This window comes from Gastrolobium bilobum, unplaced genomic scaffold (assembly GCF_033153095.1).
Source record: "Gastrolobium bilobum isolate Gb01-03AN ecotype WA unplaced genomic scaffold, APGP_CSIRO_Gbil_v1 utg5066, whole genome shotgun sequence".
Lineage (NCBI taxonomy): Eukaryota > Viridiplantae > Streptophyta > Magnoliopsida > Fabales > Fabaceae > Gastrolobium > Gastrolobium bilobum.
This window is the reverse complement of record NW_026896494.1, coordinates 173,421-191,169: the sequence shown is the minus strand read 5'-3', so window position 1 is coordinate 191,169 and position 17,749 is coordinate 173,421. Positions and strand designations below refer to the sequence as shown.

At 30.9% G+C, this 17,749-nt stretch overlaps 1 protein-coding gene across 1 annotated transcript; it reads left to right on the top strand.

The window, feature by feature from the left end:
• Positions 1-6,229: 6,229 nt before the first annotated feature.
• On the top strand, positions 6,230-7,145 carry LOC133300032 (zinc finger protein 5-like). The gene has a single exon (XM_061499520.1). It carries the CDS (start codon positions 6,251-6,253, stop codon positions 6,995-6,997), a length of 747 nt encoding a protein of 248 aa, XP_061355504.1. The 5' UTR covers positions 6,230-6,250; the 3' UTR covers positions 6,998-7,145.
• Positions 7,146-17,749: the final 10,604 nt, after the last annotated feature.

Here is a 17,749-nt window from a genome sequence, read left to right as displayed (position 1 = left end):
CAACGGTCCAAACATGATCCTAAGTCTCTCCGGTGTGTCTTCATTGTTTATTCTCCTACCCAACAGGGCTATAAGTGTTATTCACTCGCTTCGTAAGGTCTTTGTCTCAATGGATGTCACCTTTTCTGAGACCAAACCCTTTTTTCCCTTGACTTCTCTTCAGGGGGAGTCTATAAGAGCAGATGAAGATCAATCATGGAAGCCTACTGATTCCACAATGTTACCTATACTATTGGAGACAGAGGGAGCTACAAAGACAGGGAGAGCCACCTCAAAGTGGGTACAAGTTTATAGCAGGCGAAAGACTCCTCAAAGTGTGAGTAACTTAGAGCCTCTACACTGCCTGGTCAGCTGAGTTCTAGTTCCAGCACCCCGACACTTGAGTGCCAAGATACAATTTCCCATTGCTCTTAGAAAAGGTACTCGATCTTGTATTGCTCATCCTATTTCTAACTATATTTCGTATGCAAAGTTGTCCCTAGGGTTTCGTGCTTTCAACAATACGTTGAACAATACAAAGATACCTAGAAATATACATGAGGCCCTCAATGATCCAAAATGGAGGGATGTTGTCCTTGAAGAAATGAATGAACTGGAAAGAAATTGAACTTGGGAGACAGTGACCTTCCAGAAGGAAAATAGGCAGTAAGACGCAAATGGATGTTTACAATAAAATTCAATGCAGATAATAGCATCAGCAGATACAAGGCAAGATTGGTTGCCAAGGGGTTCTCCCAAACTTATGGGATAGACTATCATGAAACTTTTGTTCCAGTTGCTAAGGTCAATACCATCCGAGTTCTCTTATCTCTTGCTGCCAACCTAGATTAGCCTTTGCAATAGTTAGATGTGAAAAATTCATTCCTAAATGGCGACTTACATGAGGAGGTCTATATGGATTGTCCACTTGGCTTTGAGAAAGGAAATGGATTGGTGTGTAAACTGACGAAGTCTCTCTATGGGTTGAAACAATCCTCTAGAAAATGGTTCGGCAAATTCATACAAGCTGTCAAAAGAAGAGGTTTCATCCAAGCACAAACTAATCATATTCTCTTCTACAAACACTCTATTGTTTACGTGGATGTTATTGTTCTTATAGGTGACGATAGTGAGAAATTGAATTCCTTTAAGGAGTATCTAGCAGCTCAGTTCGAGCTAAAGGATATTGGAGCTCTTAAATATTTCCTTGGTATGGCAGTTGCTTGGAGTAAGGTAGGCATCACTCACACACAAAAGAAGTATGTTCTAGATCTCTTGCTGGAAACAAGAATTTTAGGATGTAAGCCTGTTGTGACACTTGTGGAGCCTAACACCAAGTTAGGTATTGCAGATGGGAACAAGTGAACAAAAAGCGATATCAGAGACTGTTGGCAAACTAATATACTTATCCCACACGTGACCTGACATTACCTTTGGGGTGAGTATGATTAGTCAATTCATGCACTCACCTAAGGAGAACATTTAAGTGCAGTCTATAGTGTGCTCAGATACCTCAAGAACTCCCCAGATAGAGAATTATTCTTCAAAAATGGGTATAGTAGGACGATTGAAATCTACACTGATGCAGATTAGGCAGGTTCATCAGTGGACAAAAGATCTACCTCAGGCTACTGCACCTATACGCGAGAAAATCTAGTAACTTGGAGAAGCAAAAAATTAAACAGTGGTCGCAAGAAGCAGTGCTTAAGCAGAATTTCGAGTTTTAGTCCATGGAGTCTGTGAGGGAATCTGGTTGAGAAGACTTCTTGAAGAGTTGAAGATCTTATATTCCCTACCAATAAAAATATATTGTGACAACAAGACAGCTGTCAGCATTGCTCAAAATCCAATTCACTATGATCAAACAAAGAACATGGAAGTTGATAGCCACTTCATCAAATAAAAATGGGAAAAGTTCAAATACCACATGTGGTTTGCCTTTGAATCACTTACCTCCTGTGTTTTTTTTTATCATTTACTCTCTGTGTTTTTTCCAATCCAAGTCCCTCACTAACAAAGTTAAGAACTTAATTAATATGCCTATTTTACCCTTCTCACAAAAAATTATAAAACATCATACAAATGGCTTAGGCCAAAATTATAGATTTATATATATCAAATGTCAAAGGCATGAAATAGGGTCAGTGGATATTGCAATGAGAAGAAAATAATAAGAATAATAAACTGTGAAACTCAAACTATATAATCCTACAATGGTAGGAGAGCATGGGTTAGTGGATGTCATAAAACAAAAAGTGAGCATAGAATCTATCCTAATACAAAGAGCTCTGGTTGTCTTTTAATATCTGCAAAGAATTGTATATTTCAATCAGTGACAAGATTAAGTGTTTTTTATTTTATTTTTAAAAACAAAAAATAAATTAGATTAGAAGCTAAACTGTTTTTTCTGCTTGGCCATTGTCTGTGCGTTGGTTGTGCGTAAGTAGATTAATTATTTTCTAAAAAAATTGTATTAGTAATTATTATAAAATGATACTTGATGCCTTTGCAATTTGGTATTTGACTCTCTTTTGTAAATCTCTAGTTTTTCCTTTTGTCATTTGGCTCATTTCAAGATAAAAATGTGATATAGATTCATCAAGTAAATCTACAGTTTTGGCCTTTGACATTTGACTATTTTTTTTTTTGTAAATTTTATCTCATATTCTTATTGCAATTGTTTTTAAATGACAGAAGATTCATTGTTACACACATCTTATGCTTGATGCTTCTGTTACCAATCATGTGGAACAACCATTTTTTTATCTCAATATGTGGGTTATGAATGTGACAATACATATGTATATAAAGCATGAGCATCTACATTCATTTGGGTTATCATAACTCAGACACAACACACATATCCAATTAAGATTATGAACAAAAACAAATTTTGGATATGTATCTGTATCTACTAATTCTAGAAAATAAATTTCATCAAAGAGGAAATAAGAAAGAAAATCTGTTACCTTATTACAATAACTTTATAAATTTTGTGTGAAACTGGAGAAATTCGATATGGTTCAAAATCCTTGCAGAGATTGGAAAAGAAGATGAAATTAGAAACGCTAAAGTGTGTTTTAGTATTTACAAAAAAAAAAAGTGTGTTTTAGTAAAAAAGTTAAAATCGTAACATTAATTAGAAACTAACTCTGTTAGTGAGGGACTTGGATGAAAAAAAGCACCGAGGGTAAATGATAAAAAAAAGCATAAGGGGATAAGTGATTCAAAGGCAAATTTGAACTTTTTCCAATAAAAATTAGATGATGGAAGTGTGTATATGATATATATTTATATCAAAGAGCATACTGCAGATATCCTCGCTAAAGGCTTACACCGACCAACATTTGAAGACCTGATTGACAAGTTGAGAATGATCAACATTTACCTCCCAACTTGAGAGGGGGTGTAAAAAATCAGGATTAGAATATTTTCTTTTTTATTTGGGATACAATCATATCCCTGATTTATAGCCTATGAATTAGAGATTTAATTTTATGTTAATAGGGATTTGAATTTATTTCCATTTTTTTTCATTTACTCTTGTATATATATCCCCTCTCAATGTAAATCAAATTGTATTAATTCAGATTTTTTTTTTTTACATATTACAATAGTTTTTGGCCTTTTTCATTCGTTAGAATTTGAGCTACTAAATAAAAGTAGAATTTAATAAAGGAAAAAAAAGTATTATGTTGTAGAAAAAAATTTGGTCATGTCATAGAGACAATCAATTGTGAAGGCCACTATTTTTAAAATAAACAAAAAGTAAAAGAATTGATCGCATACCTTTATATGTCTGTAAGAAAATTGATTGTGTCATGTGAAAGACGAAAATATTACCCTTTAATAAACCCACTTATAGGATTTCTTCACTCGTCCATGAAACGAGTGGCCGCGTTAGATTAGAGCCATTGTACTAAGAGAAAACAAAACATGAGCTTAGAGCTGTGTGTCATCTCTAATAGTTACGCATAGTTTTTCCATACCTACCTACCACGGCCTCATATTAAAACAAGATACAAAAGAATTCATTTCCATATTGCTTTTTAACCTAAGCTAGCCTCTGGTTAAATCATAATTGAAAATGGTTAAAAGGAAGGAATATCGTTACCAACAAGCCAGATTATTTTAAAGTGCCTTATCCGCCGATTTTAGCCCCTACATGGCTTAAATTTCTTGATGTTCTTTACCGTACTACTTTCATTCACAATTGTTTATGATGTCATATTTTGCATAATACCCTATAAATTTGAGTCCAAACACTTTAGACCATGAATTATTTGATCTACTGCAGCTAGAGGCTTGAGGGATTAGCGTTACAAATTACGACCATGCAAATCAGCAACAGAGACAGGGTTGAATCTTCCTAGTTGCTACATTAGCTTTTAATACCCAAGTGCGTTTGATGTGTCAGTATTAGGAATAAGCAGACATTTCAACTTAATATGTTCTTTCTCCGAAGTAACATATTTTGTTATTTCATTTCATTATTTCATATGACTGCATTATCATATTCCATTATATATATAGTTTTTCCTTGGTCAGTTTTGGCATTCTATGAGGTCATATAAAATATTAGAAACCCCACTTTGGATTTATCCTAAAGTGAAGGCAATACCAAGTGGTGGGAGAGCAAGGTTTTGGGCCAGTTGATGGGTAGGGACCACGGTTTGATTTGATATTCTCAAACCAACGTGTAATGAAATGGAATTAGCTAAAATCAATCAATCAGCCAAACCACCCACTTACTTAACCACCATAACCCAATCTCCTTCCTCATGGCCTCTTTTTATTCCACATGTTAGGATAGTGAATTGCTAGATGACAGCATGCCTACTTGGAATTCTCCTCTTAAAGCAAGAAAAAAAAAAGTGAATAAGATTGAAAATAGAGAAAAGGAGTGGGAATTCATGGGCACGAGAAATTTATTGGTGGAAGAAGTCAACCAATGGAAGATCTAGTTATGAGACAATGGAATAAAACACAATCTTATGATTTCTAAATTGTCCCAAAAGCATCATAGTGTGGGTCCAACTAGAACAACTGTCCAACGCAAATGCTCAGTTTATTTGTAGAATAATATAATAGTTGATGACTTGATTCACCTGAAAATATAAGTTGTATAAAATATAGGCTTTGCCTGCTCTAAGAAGATATGCCCAGATCTTATGGAAGACTCTTATTAGTATATATGCTTACATCATTGCCCACTTTCTTATATTCCTTATTTTACAACTACTCTTTCTTTTCTATTAAAAGAGCATTTGTAAAACATGGTCAAGAAAAACAGATCAAGGGTCTTTTTTAATTGGATTTAACGTGTTTATCTTGTAAGAAATAAAATTATCTCTTATACATATATAAAAGTATATAAAATTCAATTTATTTTTTAATCTCTCTTCTTCTTACATGACCTTACATGGAACTCATATATTTTTATATATATGTAAGAGATAAAATTATCTCCTACGAAAAATATCATATCCCTTTTAATTTGATTGTGGGTGGAGGGATAATTACAAAGAAGCTTTATTTAGTGCTGAATAATCACATTTCTACAGATGTTAGCATTTTATAAATTACTTCAAATTGAATTAAGTCTAGGAGATGGCACTAGGCTATAGCTTAGCATCCGTTACAGTAATATTAATTTGGCAATCTTTATATATAATATATGATAAGTATAGGTAGAGGACAATACATAAAGCCGTAAAGTCATTGGCTGGTTAGTAAAATAATCTTAGATATGCATTTTAGTACAGTAGTAGATATGTTATAAAGTTAGTGCCCCCTTCCTTCCAGATGATCCCATCCTCTTTCTTTGACTTTTTGCAGCTACAGTTAGTTTAATAACTTTAATCATGTCTTAAGCATGGAATATATCTCTTTTTAATGAAAGACAAAGTCAAGTGGAACTATAAATATTATTAAGTGCTTATATACCATCTAATTCCACCTTAAATAAATTACAGTGAATCCTCTTTTGATTGAAAAGTTTGAGGTGTATCTACTACAATACGAAAGAGTTTGTTTTTTATATGACAAACATTGCATGAGAGACGGCTTTCTATTATATGACTTTTCTTTTAAATCTTTATTCTATTGACTCTTGGGTTCCCTAATGCTGTTCATGTAATATAAAGCTAGTTATTTTAATAGATACAATGCATGTTGGAACCTAAGAGCTTACTATAAAAGGAAGAGATGTCTAGCAAAACTAATCAGTACATTTCTAACTCGAAATATTTCTTTCTCTTACCTAATAGAGATGGAAAAGGATGTGTGTGATCTTTCCCCTACATGGGATGGTGATAATGGAAACTCTGTGGAGAAAAGGCTCAGGTTATTTGGCTTTGAGCTAAACCCTTCTAAGAATAACGAGGGATGTATCAAAGAGTCTGCTGAAGGAGATGAAAGTGTGAACTCCTCTAACTCAGTTTCATCAGGAGGAGAGAAAACTCCTGAGGAGAAGGGCACAGCCAGAGACCCAGAAGAGAGAAAGTTTGAGTGCCAATACTGTTTCAAAGAATTTGCAAACTCACAAGCATTAGGAGGCCACCAAAATGCCCACAAGAAAGAAAGAATGAAGAAGAAAAGATTGCAGCTTCAAGCTAGGAAAGCTAGCATAAACTGCTACCTACAACCTTTTCAAAGCAACCATGGCTTTGCTTACCATGGCTCTAATACTCCTTGGTTCTATGATCCCTCTTCCTATAACTCTGAGTTCACCTTGTGTGAAGAGTCTCAGATTAGCTTCAATTCAAATTATCAAGATACCAACTTTAGTACTGGTGATCAGAAATCTAGTTGGTATTCTTTGCCATCCCACACTCCTCCCCAACAACAAACTTGCATGTTTGCTTTCTCCAATACAGATAATTTTACAGATAATAGGCCTTTCATCTTCAAGTCTCGTCACTTCCCTGCTTCAAACCAGAGCCATAGTAAAGCTTTGGATCTTCAATTAGGCCTCAACATGCAATCAAATACAAGAAGCTCTCAAAGAAGGCCTTAATTTAGTATAGGACATATAGATTAATTAACAGTTTTTATGTTTTCCTTGAATTATTTAAATGTATCAATTCTCAAGCATATGGGAAAAGAAAATGAGAAAAGTTAGAAAAAAAAAATTCACAATTCATTTAGAGTTGGCTGGCCCTGGCCACTTCAGAGCCAATTACTGAAGAATCCTGATAAATGATCGCTCAGACAATATATACAAATCATAGTGTATTTATAGCATATATCCATTGGCAATTAAATAGAACACGTGTTCTACGTTCTCAACACATTTACAAGCTTCTCAGATACCGTTTTCCTTTACTCTCTCAGTTATCTTTTTGTCAGACACAAATTTATCTTCACAGGATCAATCATGGAGACACAGAGAGAAAAGGGTAAAGTGAGTACTGTTTACATAAAGGAACATTTACCCAGTTCCAAAGTTCTTCTAGTTGCAATGTTGCATGTCAAGGGAGTGTGAAACAAATTCCAAAGGGAACCTGAATGAGGCACACTGAATGAAAATATACGGCTATCCAATCCAAAAAATAGGTATATTTCAAGCTGGAACAATGAGATAATACCTAGGATAAAAAATTTGGTTTCTCTATTACATGAGTTGTTAGGAGGTAGGAGGATAATGAAGACTAATACAATTGTTATAATAATGATCTTTTATGTGAAATTTCTGATGTTTGGTGACAAGGTACTTGTATCATTACCTATATCCTAATCTCATCTTACTTCAGATATAATTTCCCTTGTGAAATTGCTTAATTGAGAAAAACAAGTTTACCAATGAATGAAATTAAATTGCTCAATACAATGTTTTGGCACAGTGGTGAATCTCAAATCTCTTATTGCAAACTGTCACAATATATATACAACAATAATCATCAAATAAACTCAGCCAACAATACCCGACCTTTCAAATGTCTCAAGCATTGTAATTTTGGAAAGAAACTATCATATAAATCTCTTTTATAACATCAAGAATCATTTTTATCACACTTAATTTGAATCCCCTTCCCAATTTTCATTCACCCCATTATTATAAGTCATGTATAAGAGTTAAAATCTTACTAAAAGCATCTCGTAGACAAGTTCATGTCATCATATGTCCAAAAAGAGGTTACCCTTATGACTTAGTTCTGTTTACTCTGATATTATGAAAAATATGAAATGAAAAACTTGAACTCCATTCGTTTTACTGTTAATTTGACATTACTGTTTGATAGGCTCTAAAATATCATTTTCTTTTTGTCATAGTGCTTATCCTCATCTAAACTATATTGGTTTTGTTGGAAATATGAATCTTAGTGTGAGTAGTGAAGTTCCACGTTAGTTATAAATGTGTTAAGTGAGAATCATATTAGTAAAAAGATTCATGAGCCAATGCTTTAAATTTTTAGGTTAAGATGTGGTGTCAACTCCATTTATAATAGAGTTTGTAGCTTAATTTATATAATGATAAATCTTCTACCAATAGGTTTCTCTATTTTGCTTACCATATCTACCTTTTTGGCACCATGTAGGCAACTTCGTTTCATGATATATCCAAGAAGTGATTACCTATAGATAGTTCTATAGACTTTGATAATACGAAAAATATATGAAATAAAATACTTAAACTGCATTCGTTTTACTGTTAATTTGACTTTAGTGTTTGATAGGCTCTAAAATATCATTTTCTTTTTATCATGGTGCTTATCCTCATCTAACCCATATTGGATTCTCTTTTTGGCTTACCATATGTACCTTTTAAATGTCCTAATATTTTAATGCTTTCTTCTTCTCCCCATTCATCATCAAATAACTATCACAAGCAAACTCTTATTGTAATAAAGTCCATCACATTTGGCAGATATTTCTAATTGTTTTCTAAGTGATAAAAAATTGTGTTTTTGTCTTATCCCTCCTCTTCGCTGATATTAAAACACATTTTACGTGTTTTTAAAGTCTGATTCATTGCATTTGGGGCTATTACTATAGGGTGGAGCAAATCAACAAGATGCATTATTTTCAGGTTCCATGTGCCACTAGAACAAGAAACCTGAGTCTAAGCTTTTATTATAGAATTTGATTTGAGTATTTGCCTCGATGAAATTTTGGCAGCATTCATGTTTGTTACAGAACAAACCAATTAACTATAACATTCGTAATTTAATTAGTCAGCATTTAAATTAAATACTAAGACGCTCTCCTAACTCTATCTGTAATAATTTATTTTTAACTATAAAATAACATATCCCACTATCACACACATTTTCTTATTGTCAAACACTAGAAGACAAAATAAAGCTCTCTTAATCCATTTCATAATCAGCAGCCACACATTTCTTAAGAAAAAACTATTCTCATGTTACATAAGATAAGTTTTTCTCCTTACACATCCTTCGATAACTGTGTCATTTTTTTCTTTTCTTTTCTTTTTATTTTTCCAGGTGGTGGAGCCTATAAGTTTGTCTTTATGACATGAGATAACTTATCTCCTTTAATTTAGATTAATAAAACCCTATTTCTTAATATTTATAAGTTTTTGATTAATTAAAGAGAATGTTAATGAAAACCTTGGAGATTGAAATAAAGTCTATAACGTCTGTTCTTTCAAATGTATTTGAATATGTTGGAATATTCAAATGAGATGAGTCTTAATCTATTTAATGTTTTCACTTATATACATTACATTTAACTCATTATCATCCAATGTTGGACTTCAACAATTTCCCCCTAAGTATGAAATCCAACATTGATATTCCAATGTTGGACTTGAACAATCTCTCCGTAAGTATGAAACTCAACATTGATATGCTCCCCCTCAGACGAGTACCTAGACCCAAAGTACTCAACTCACTTCCTTGTCAAACACATGGGTAGTCCGAGCCCAACCCAGCGTTGATACCAAAGTCAGACTAGTCCGGAGGCAGCCCGTGACGGGGGATAACCACCAATGAGCTAAGCTAGGCCAATCATACCAAGTGGCTCCAACACCATGTCTCAATCCAAATTTTTAAGGTATTGTATTCATACATGGGTCCTCCCGCTTATATAGATTTCACTTAACTCATTATCAATCAATATGAGACTCATCACACTTGAATATTCCAACAGAATACATACAGGATAGTTGAATTTAATTTATATAAAAAAATTGTTCCCGGCTAAAAAAAATAAAAAATTAATTGCTTGATTGTAAAGCAGTTTTTTTTTTTTGGATGAACAACTGCCGAGTTATTTATTAATGATAATGGAAAGAAACTCTTTAATAATGCTATTATTTATTTGCAATTCTCTCACTTCTTTCTAATAATATTTAAATATTTATGCTTAAAACGGATTTATGTGATCGCCTGAAAGGTTCTCGTATTACAATTTTTTCACATTTTAGAAAACCAAACTATAAAAATTATGTCCTGTTAAGTTTACAAGCACTGACTATATACATAATTTTGAAAAGAAGTTTAAAAAGATGATGGATCCTTGTATCCAAAAAGAAAAAAGATGATGGATCCTTCTCTTTTTCATTTTCTTTTACTAAAAATCCAATCAAGAGAATTGAGAGGCAGGATTAATAATTTTTCAAGATGAAAAAATAAACAGGGAACCAAAATGGGTTGTACTTGTAGCATGTAAAGTTAAATTTTTAAAGTTTTTAACATTGCAATCTAATGATGTATTAATACATCATTGGAAAGTTATTATTAAGTAATGATAGTGATATATAATCACATATTTTTAATAATTTAATAATATAAAATTAAATGAAAGTATAAATTTTTTTTACAGTATTCAAATCAAATCCTTAGATTTGTTTTCTTTTTTCAATGACAATGATAGGTTTTGTACTGCATCGTAAAGTCATTTTTAAAAATAAAATATTTTTCATAAAAATAGAGCTCACCCAGCAACATCTACATAATACATTACCCAAAAAAAAACATCTACATAATAAATATATGTCAAACTACAATATCCTCCAACATATGATTAATTAAATTTCAATAAAATACACGCAATATATGGCCCTACGAGGAAAAGGACCTAACTACAAACACTTCGTAGAATTTGACGATTATGAATTTAGAATTTTATGGCACTTTTATTCAACTTCTCATTCAATTTTTTACGTTCCCTTTTCATGCATTTAAGTTTTTTTTTTATAGCGACCTGAATTATCTCCTTGAGACGGATCTTTTAGTATCTTTCACAAACTTCAATTATTTGAGTTGATTAAAACTAATCCCGAGATGTTATCAAAAAAAAAAACTAATCCTGAGATAGGGTTTAGTCACAGTTAAAACTCATCTTCTCTTCGAGATTGTTTTAGCTCGTGTTATCAACTGAGTTACACTCATTGAATATGCATTTAAGTTCGTATCAAAGCAAACGCGGGAGAGGTAGAACTATATGGTAGATGAAAGTTGTCTATTTAAAATTTGAAATCATTATTTGTATTTTCTAATATTAAGCCATATATATATATATATATAAACTCTTTCATGTTAATAATTTAAAAATGAGCATCGACGTATGTAGTGTTTATCCAAAATCAATAAAAGTATACACATTTAATTTTTCCAATAATGACAATGTGAATTGGAGTTCAATTTGATGTACTTTCAACCTCAAGCAATTGAATTAGTAAAATAAATAGAGAATATATTACCGAAATAAATAAATATAGAATAGTCGCTAATAATAAATGAACTAATCATCAACCTCTGCTTAATATCTTTTTGTTTTGCAAGATGATATCCATATATTTTTTTAGTGTATTTTTCTCTATGATAAGCTTTCGAAAAAATTTACACCTTGATCGTGTACTCTCAAAACCAAAAATTAAAAAATAAAATCATTAAGTAGCTATGTTGATCCAAATGGGACATTTTTTTATTTTTATTTTTTCTTATAAGATTCCTTTACATCTAAAGGTGAGGGCCCCATGCTAATTATGTTCTTGCCTCTTTTCATAAGTGCTTTATTGCAGGCTAGAATGTTTAACATTATAGAATCTTATTATTTTTTCAATTTGAGTTTTTTTGACCTTTTTACTCTTCATTAATTAATTAATAATTATTTTATCCCTTATTTAAAATTATCTATCAATTTGTCCCTCTTTAATCGATTAACTTGAAGATTTAATCAATTAAATGGTCAAAACTGACAAAAATGATTGACTTGAAGATATAATCGATTAAATCTTCAAGTTAATCGATTAAATCTCCCATCAGATAACAAATGTCAAATCTCCTCCATAAACAAAACCAGATTTCATGCATATGAAGCAAATCAACAAGTATAGATAACTAAAAGCAGATTCCATGACATGAGCATATTTAATCGATTAAATCAATTAGGAGGGATATTTAATCGATTAAATCTTCAAGTCATCGTTCCGAGGATTCCATGCTTGTTGATTTGCTTCATATGCATGGAATCTAATTTTGTTTATGGAGGAGATTTGACCTTTGTTGCCTGTCGGGAGATTAAATCAATTAACTTGAAGATTTAATCGATTAAAAAAATCTTCAAGTTAACTATTTTTGTCAGTTTTGACCATTTAATCGATTAAATCTTCAAGTTAATCGATTAAAGAAGGACAGATTGATAAATAATTTTGGATAAAGGATAAAATAATTATTAATTAATTAATGAAGAGAAAAAAAGGTCAAAAAGCCTTTCAATTTGTCATATCCATATCTCGTATATGAATTGTCAGTAAATAATTATAATTTGACATCACCAATTTGTATTAGTAGCGATATTAAATCGCAAAACTGTTATTTTATGTAATTTGTTGAAACGTATGCATTAAGTTGGTGCATGTTTATTTTTTAATTTATCTTAAATATCATGCTTTAATAAAAATTATATAAAACAATTGTTTTATTCTGATATTGGTCAAAATCAATTTTAGAAAATAACTTTATGTGTCAAATTACACTCCAAACTAAAATACCATATAATTTTCTGCTTATATTAATGTATAAATAAGGTTGGTATGAGTTCGTGGTGTAAAAGGATGTGAGAAACTACTAGTTGTTGTTCTTAATTTAAATTCTCTGTAAATTATTGTTTTTCATCCTTTCGTAGAGAACTTAAAAAAACTAAATAAAAATTTTGAATGGTTACAGACGTACTAACCTTTCACTCATTTTTTTATTTTTTTTGGTAAGAGTACTCTCATGATAATTTTTGTATTAATTAACTGATATTAAATTCATGACGGCATAATTTAAGGACGTATACTTCTACATTTTGGCCCCTACCCACAACGTAATATTTTTGCTAAATACTTGTGGACGGCTTTTAACTATTTCAAAGTCACAGAAAATTCGTCCAAAGTAATGATTCTTTGATTATTTTATTTTATTTCTTTTTATGATTTTTGTTTCTAAATTTTTGGAATTTGGACAAATGAAACGGGTCAAGGTTGTTTTTTGTAAATTTAATATTTATGTTGGATCACAATACAATTCGTGGGTTTTCGTTTGGTTATATATATGACCCACTTATCTAAATGAGAGGTCCTAAACCATAAAAATTATTAGATTATAGACATAGCCATGCATAATTTTATATTTATCTGTTTGGGGGGGAAAAAGATATATAGTGCTCACTAATTAAACAATTTTTATTATGGTTTTTATTTTAAGTAAGTGGTTCCTGCCAAAAGACTATGTTTTGTACTTGGTTTGAATTATTCTCCTAGCTAAAGTTAGGATGGGTGGCTTTTAAAAAATATTTCCATTAAGTTGCTTTCCAATTTTAGTCACATTTTTTAAATGGAATGTATCCCACGCTATCATTCTAGACCCTTTAAATAATATTACAAAATATATAATAGAATAAAAACCAACTTGATTAGGAGTATTAATCATCCACTAAACTATTATGAAAAATTATATAGTTAGTCGGTCCAATGAAGTACCCTTCCTTTGATTGGTCTTAATTGGAATGGTCCCCAAATTAATATTAATTTCTTGATGGCTTTACTTATCATTCATAATAATCCTAACTTCTAATAAAAAAAACATATATTTATGCATCGTATGGCAGGCACTGACCCTTCCATACCAGCACTAAGCAAATTATTTTAATGATTCTTACATGTTTGTCTTTCTTTTTATATTTGTTATAGATACTAATCTACGAACACATGTCATACGAATTCTTAAACAATTGAAAAGAAAATGAAGTTTTTGGAAATAAAATTGTTTCGTGTTCAATAGAGAGTGCAGTATACATAATATATATGATAATTATGAGAATCTTTATCTTAAAAGAAAATTAATTCAGGCAGGAAACAAGACAAAACTAACTGGCGTGGTTAAGAATAATTTGATTATCTAATTCAATAATTATGTTAAATCATTCATACTTCTCAAAATTATCGCAGAATAAGGATATTATATTTAATTATAGACCAAGTATATTGCGTGTGCTACGCAGTAATTAAGATTATCATTGTCGCTTATTTCTAGTATAATGATATATTATATACGAGAGTGTATGGTGATAAATTATTATTATTTATTTCTATATTGTACATTATTTAATAAATGATTACCAATATATATATATATATATATATATATATAGTATCGAAATTCACAGAAAATTATATCTAAATGTAATAAGTAGGATTGATAAAGAAATATTTTTATCCTCATAAATAACAATTAAATAGTATAATATATAATTATTAATAATTCACGTCTCAAACATTCCTAAATAAAAAATATACTAAAATTATAAAAATATCACTGAAAATAAAAATTATCATGAAAATCTATTCAAACGATCGCAAAAAAGCATATAACCTCACTCTTTTTCAGATACTCGTTTTTAAGAATGTTCATTAACCGATCCAAATCAATATAAACTGTAGTGACCGAATCAAAAAATCGATAACCAAAATCAAAAAGTCAAAAATAAAAAAAAAAGTCACATATTTTGATTGAATTGGATTGATTTTCAATTTGATTGGTAAAAATCGATTCAATCAAAATCGATCTAATGAATTATGTATTTATTATTTTGAAAATTTCTCTATTTTCTCTAATTCAGTAACCCTTACTAAGTTACTTCCTTAGTTCAAACACTAGAGTAGACTATTCTTAAATTCATATCCACCCGCATCGCGTCTCTTTTGTCTGAAGAACCCATTTTTGTCCCAGAATCTAGGGGCTCCCCCCATAATTATTTTAGAGATTTCTCCAAATACATAAGTTAATAATAATTCTAATGCAGATTCTAATTAAAAGTTGATGATATAAGTTGCTATTTTTTAATTTCAATTGTTCATGTATTTATTTTAAATTTGTTATTACTTGAACCCTCTCTTAATCTCTTATTTTCATGAAAGTTGCTATCTTGCTGGTTGTTTTGAAGACCACATATTAAACATTCAGCAAGCTAAAAGAGTGAAGTATGGAAGAGTAAGATGGTGACTTGCAATCTTAGATGTTATTAGTAGCAATCTATCTTATTTTTGTTTTTTATTGTCTATTACTCTATTTTAACTTTTCATGAGTTTTGAGACTTATTTTTGTTTGAAGACTTGAATTTTCCATGATTTGCAATTTTGTATGGTTTTATTTTGATATAACTAATAATTTGTATGACTGAAATTTTAGGCTTTTTAAAAAATCAAAAACTGATTTAATCCAATCTAAACTAAATAAAATTATATTTGATTTGGAAAAAAATTCAAACCAAACAGATGATTAAATAATCAAACCGAAAGATTGAATTAGATAATTTTTACTTCAAAATCAATCCAATTCAAACCACGAACACTGATGTTCGATTTCATATGTCTGGCCAAGTTTTAGCTGCATCAATACGAAATGTCAAATTTATTAAATGATGTTGTAACATATCGTCGAACGGTATCGATAATGTAAAACTTTATGTTCTAATAATGTATTAAAATTAAATTTTATTATAATTTTGATACGCAACTAATAATAATTTTCGAACACAATTTGTACGTATATAATAATATATAAGATGTTTCAAATGATTAGTATAGTATACACAAATTGAATTGACAAATTCAGTCTCAGCTATGATTTCACCAATTGAAAGAAGAGACGACTCAATGCGAGTAAGGACGGGTTTTTCTTTTTTTAAGTAAATAACTTCTTTGGGTTGATCACAACTTTTAAGTTATTTATATATAATAATAGAATAGAATAAAGTAAAATGAAGTGCGTGTACTTTTAATTTTTTAACACAATTATAATATTGAACTGACTAATGACTTTATAGTTTCGTGCTTTTAAGATTTGGAGAGATATCCACGACCCAAGTTTAACATTTAATAATTGTTTAGCTTAAATACAGTTTTCCTTTAGATATATTTATTTTTACATTATTTTTATAAAAGACATACGAATAAGTTTAAAATAATTAATGTGATGCACATATATAGATACATACACAGAACTTAAAGAATTATCTAATAAATTGATTTACCTAAATGCATTAAGTACACGGAGTATACAATTTTTTACTATTGTCTACAAAGATATTTAGTTTTAATTAATGAAAAATTTGACTCTAAGATACCTTTACATTTAGAAAACACAAAAAAAAAAGAGGGAAATGATTATTGAATTTGTACCTATTCTTTTGTTATTATTAAACTGGAAACATTAGGAGGAATAAGAATACGGATGTGGTTTTGGGATTTTATTTTTATTTTTTGCTCAAATGGTCGTGATACTTTGGTAGTGCTAGATACGAGTCGAAAATTCATAGTATTTGCCTTGTTATTGTGGTCCAACTAAATTGGCTACAGACAATTGAAATTCACAATTGGGATTGTCTACATTTACGAGCCCAGTTCAATTCGAGTTTTATGAATTCACCACTGGACTTTGGATATGGCCTGGGCTACATTTGTGGAGCCTAGTCATTGCTTATTATAATTGAAATAGTAGTTGTATTTGTTGTTACAAAAAGTAACTACTTGTACCAATGACATTTGATTATTATTATTATTATTATTGAGTTGAATATACACTGGCATATTTGGGAATTTTGATCAAAATCGTATTTTTTTAAAAACAATTATGAATTACATCAAACTTTTACTAATTTGAGATGTTTTTTTTTTTGTCATGTTAGCTGCTATATGTATAAGAAAAGAAGCTGTCGAGCCTTCCATCTTGATATGTTACCTAACGTAAATTTCTGTTTTTAAAAAAACAGGGTCGTTCTATTTGGCCACATTAAAAACTTAGAGATGAATGAGGAATCCAAGTCTGAGTGATTGAGTGAAAAAGTTCTACATTGATTAAGAATGGATTAAGTGAGCACCATATAAGTGGAAGGACCCATGCACCTAATGTCTTAAGGTTTTGAGTTTGATTGTGGTGTTCCGAGCCCACTTGATGTTGCTGCTCACTTGGCCTATGGTTGGCGGTCTCTCCCCGCCATGAGCTTCCCGTGCACGGCCCAACAATTGATATCAGAGCTAATGGTGGATTGGCATGTGGTGATTCGAGTATGTCTTGATGTGGGAAGTCAAGGTCTTGATAAGTGCAACCAAGCCTTGATGGAAGAGCCAATGTTTGATGAGAAGTCAAGCATTGATGAACCCCATGAATACTCGAAGCTTCTCGAAAAGAATGTAGGCCATGAGAAGCCAAGCATCGATGAACCCCATGAATACTCGAAGCTTCTCCTTGAGGGGAAAAGAATGTAGGCCTTGGACTCACACTTGATGGGGAGATGTTGAGGAATCCAAGTGTGA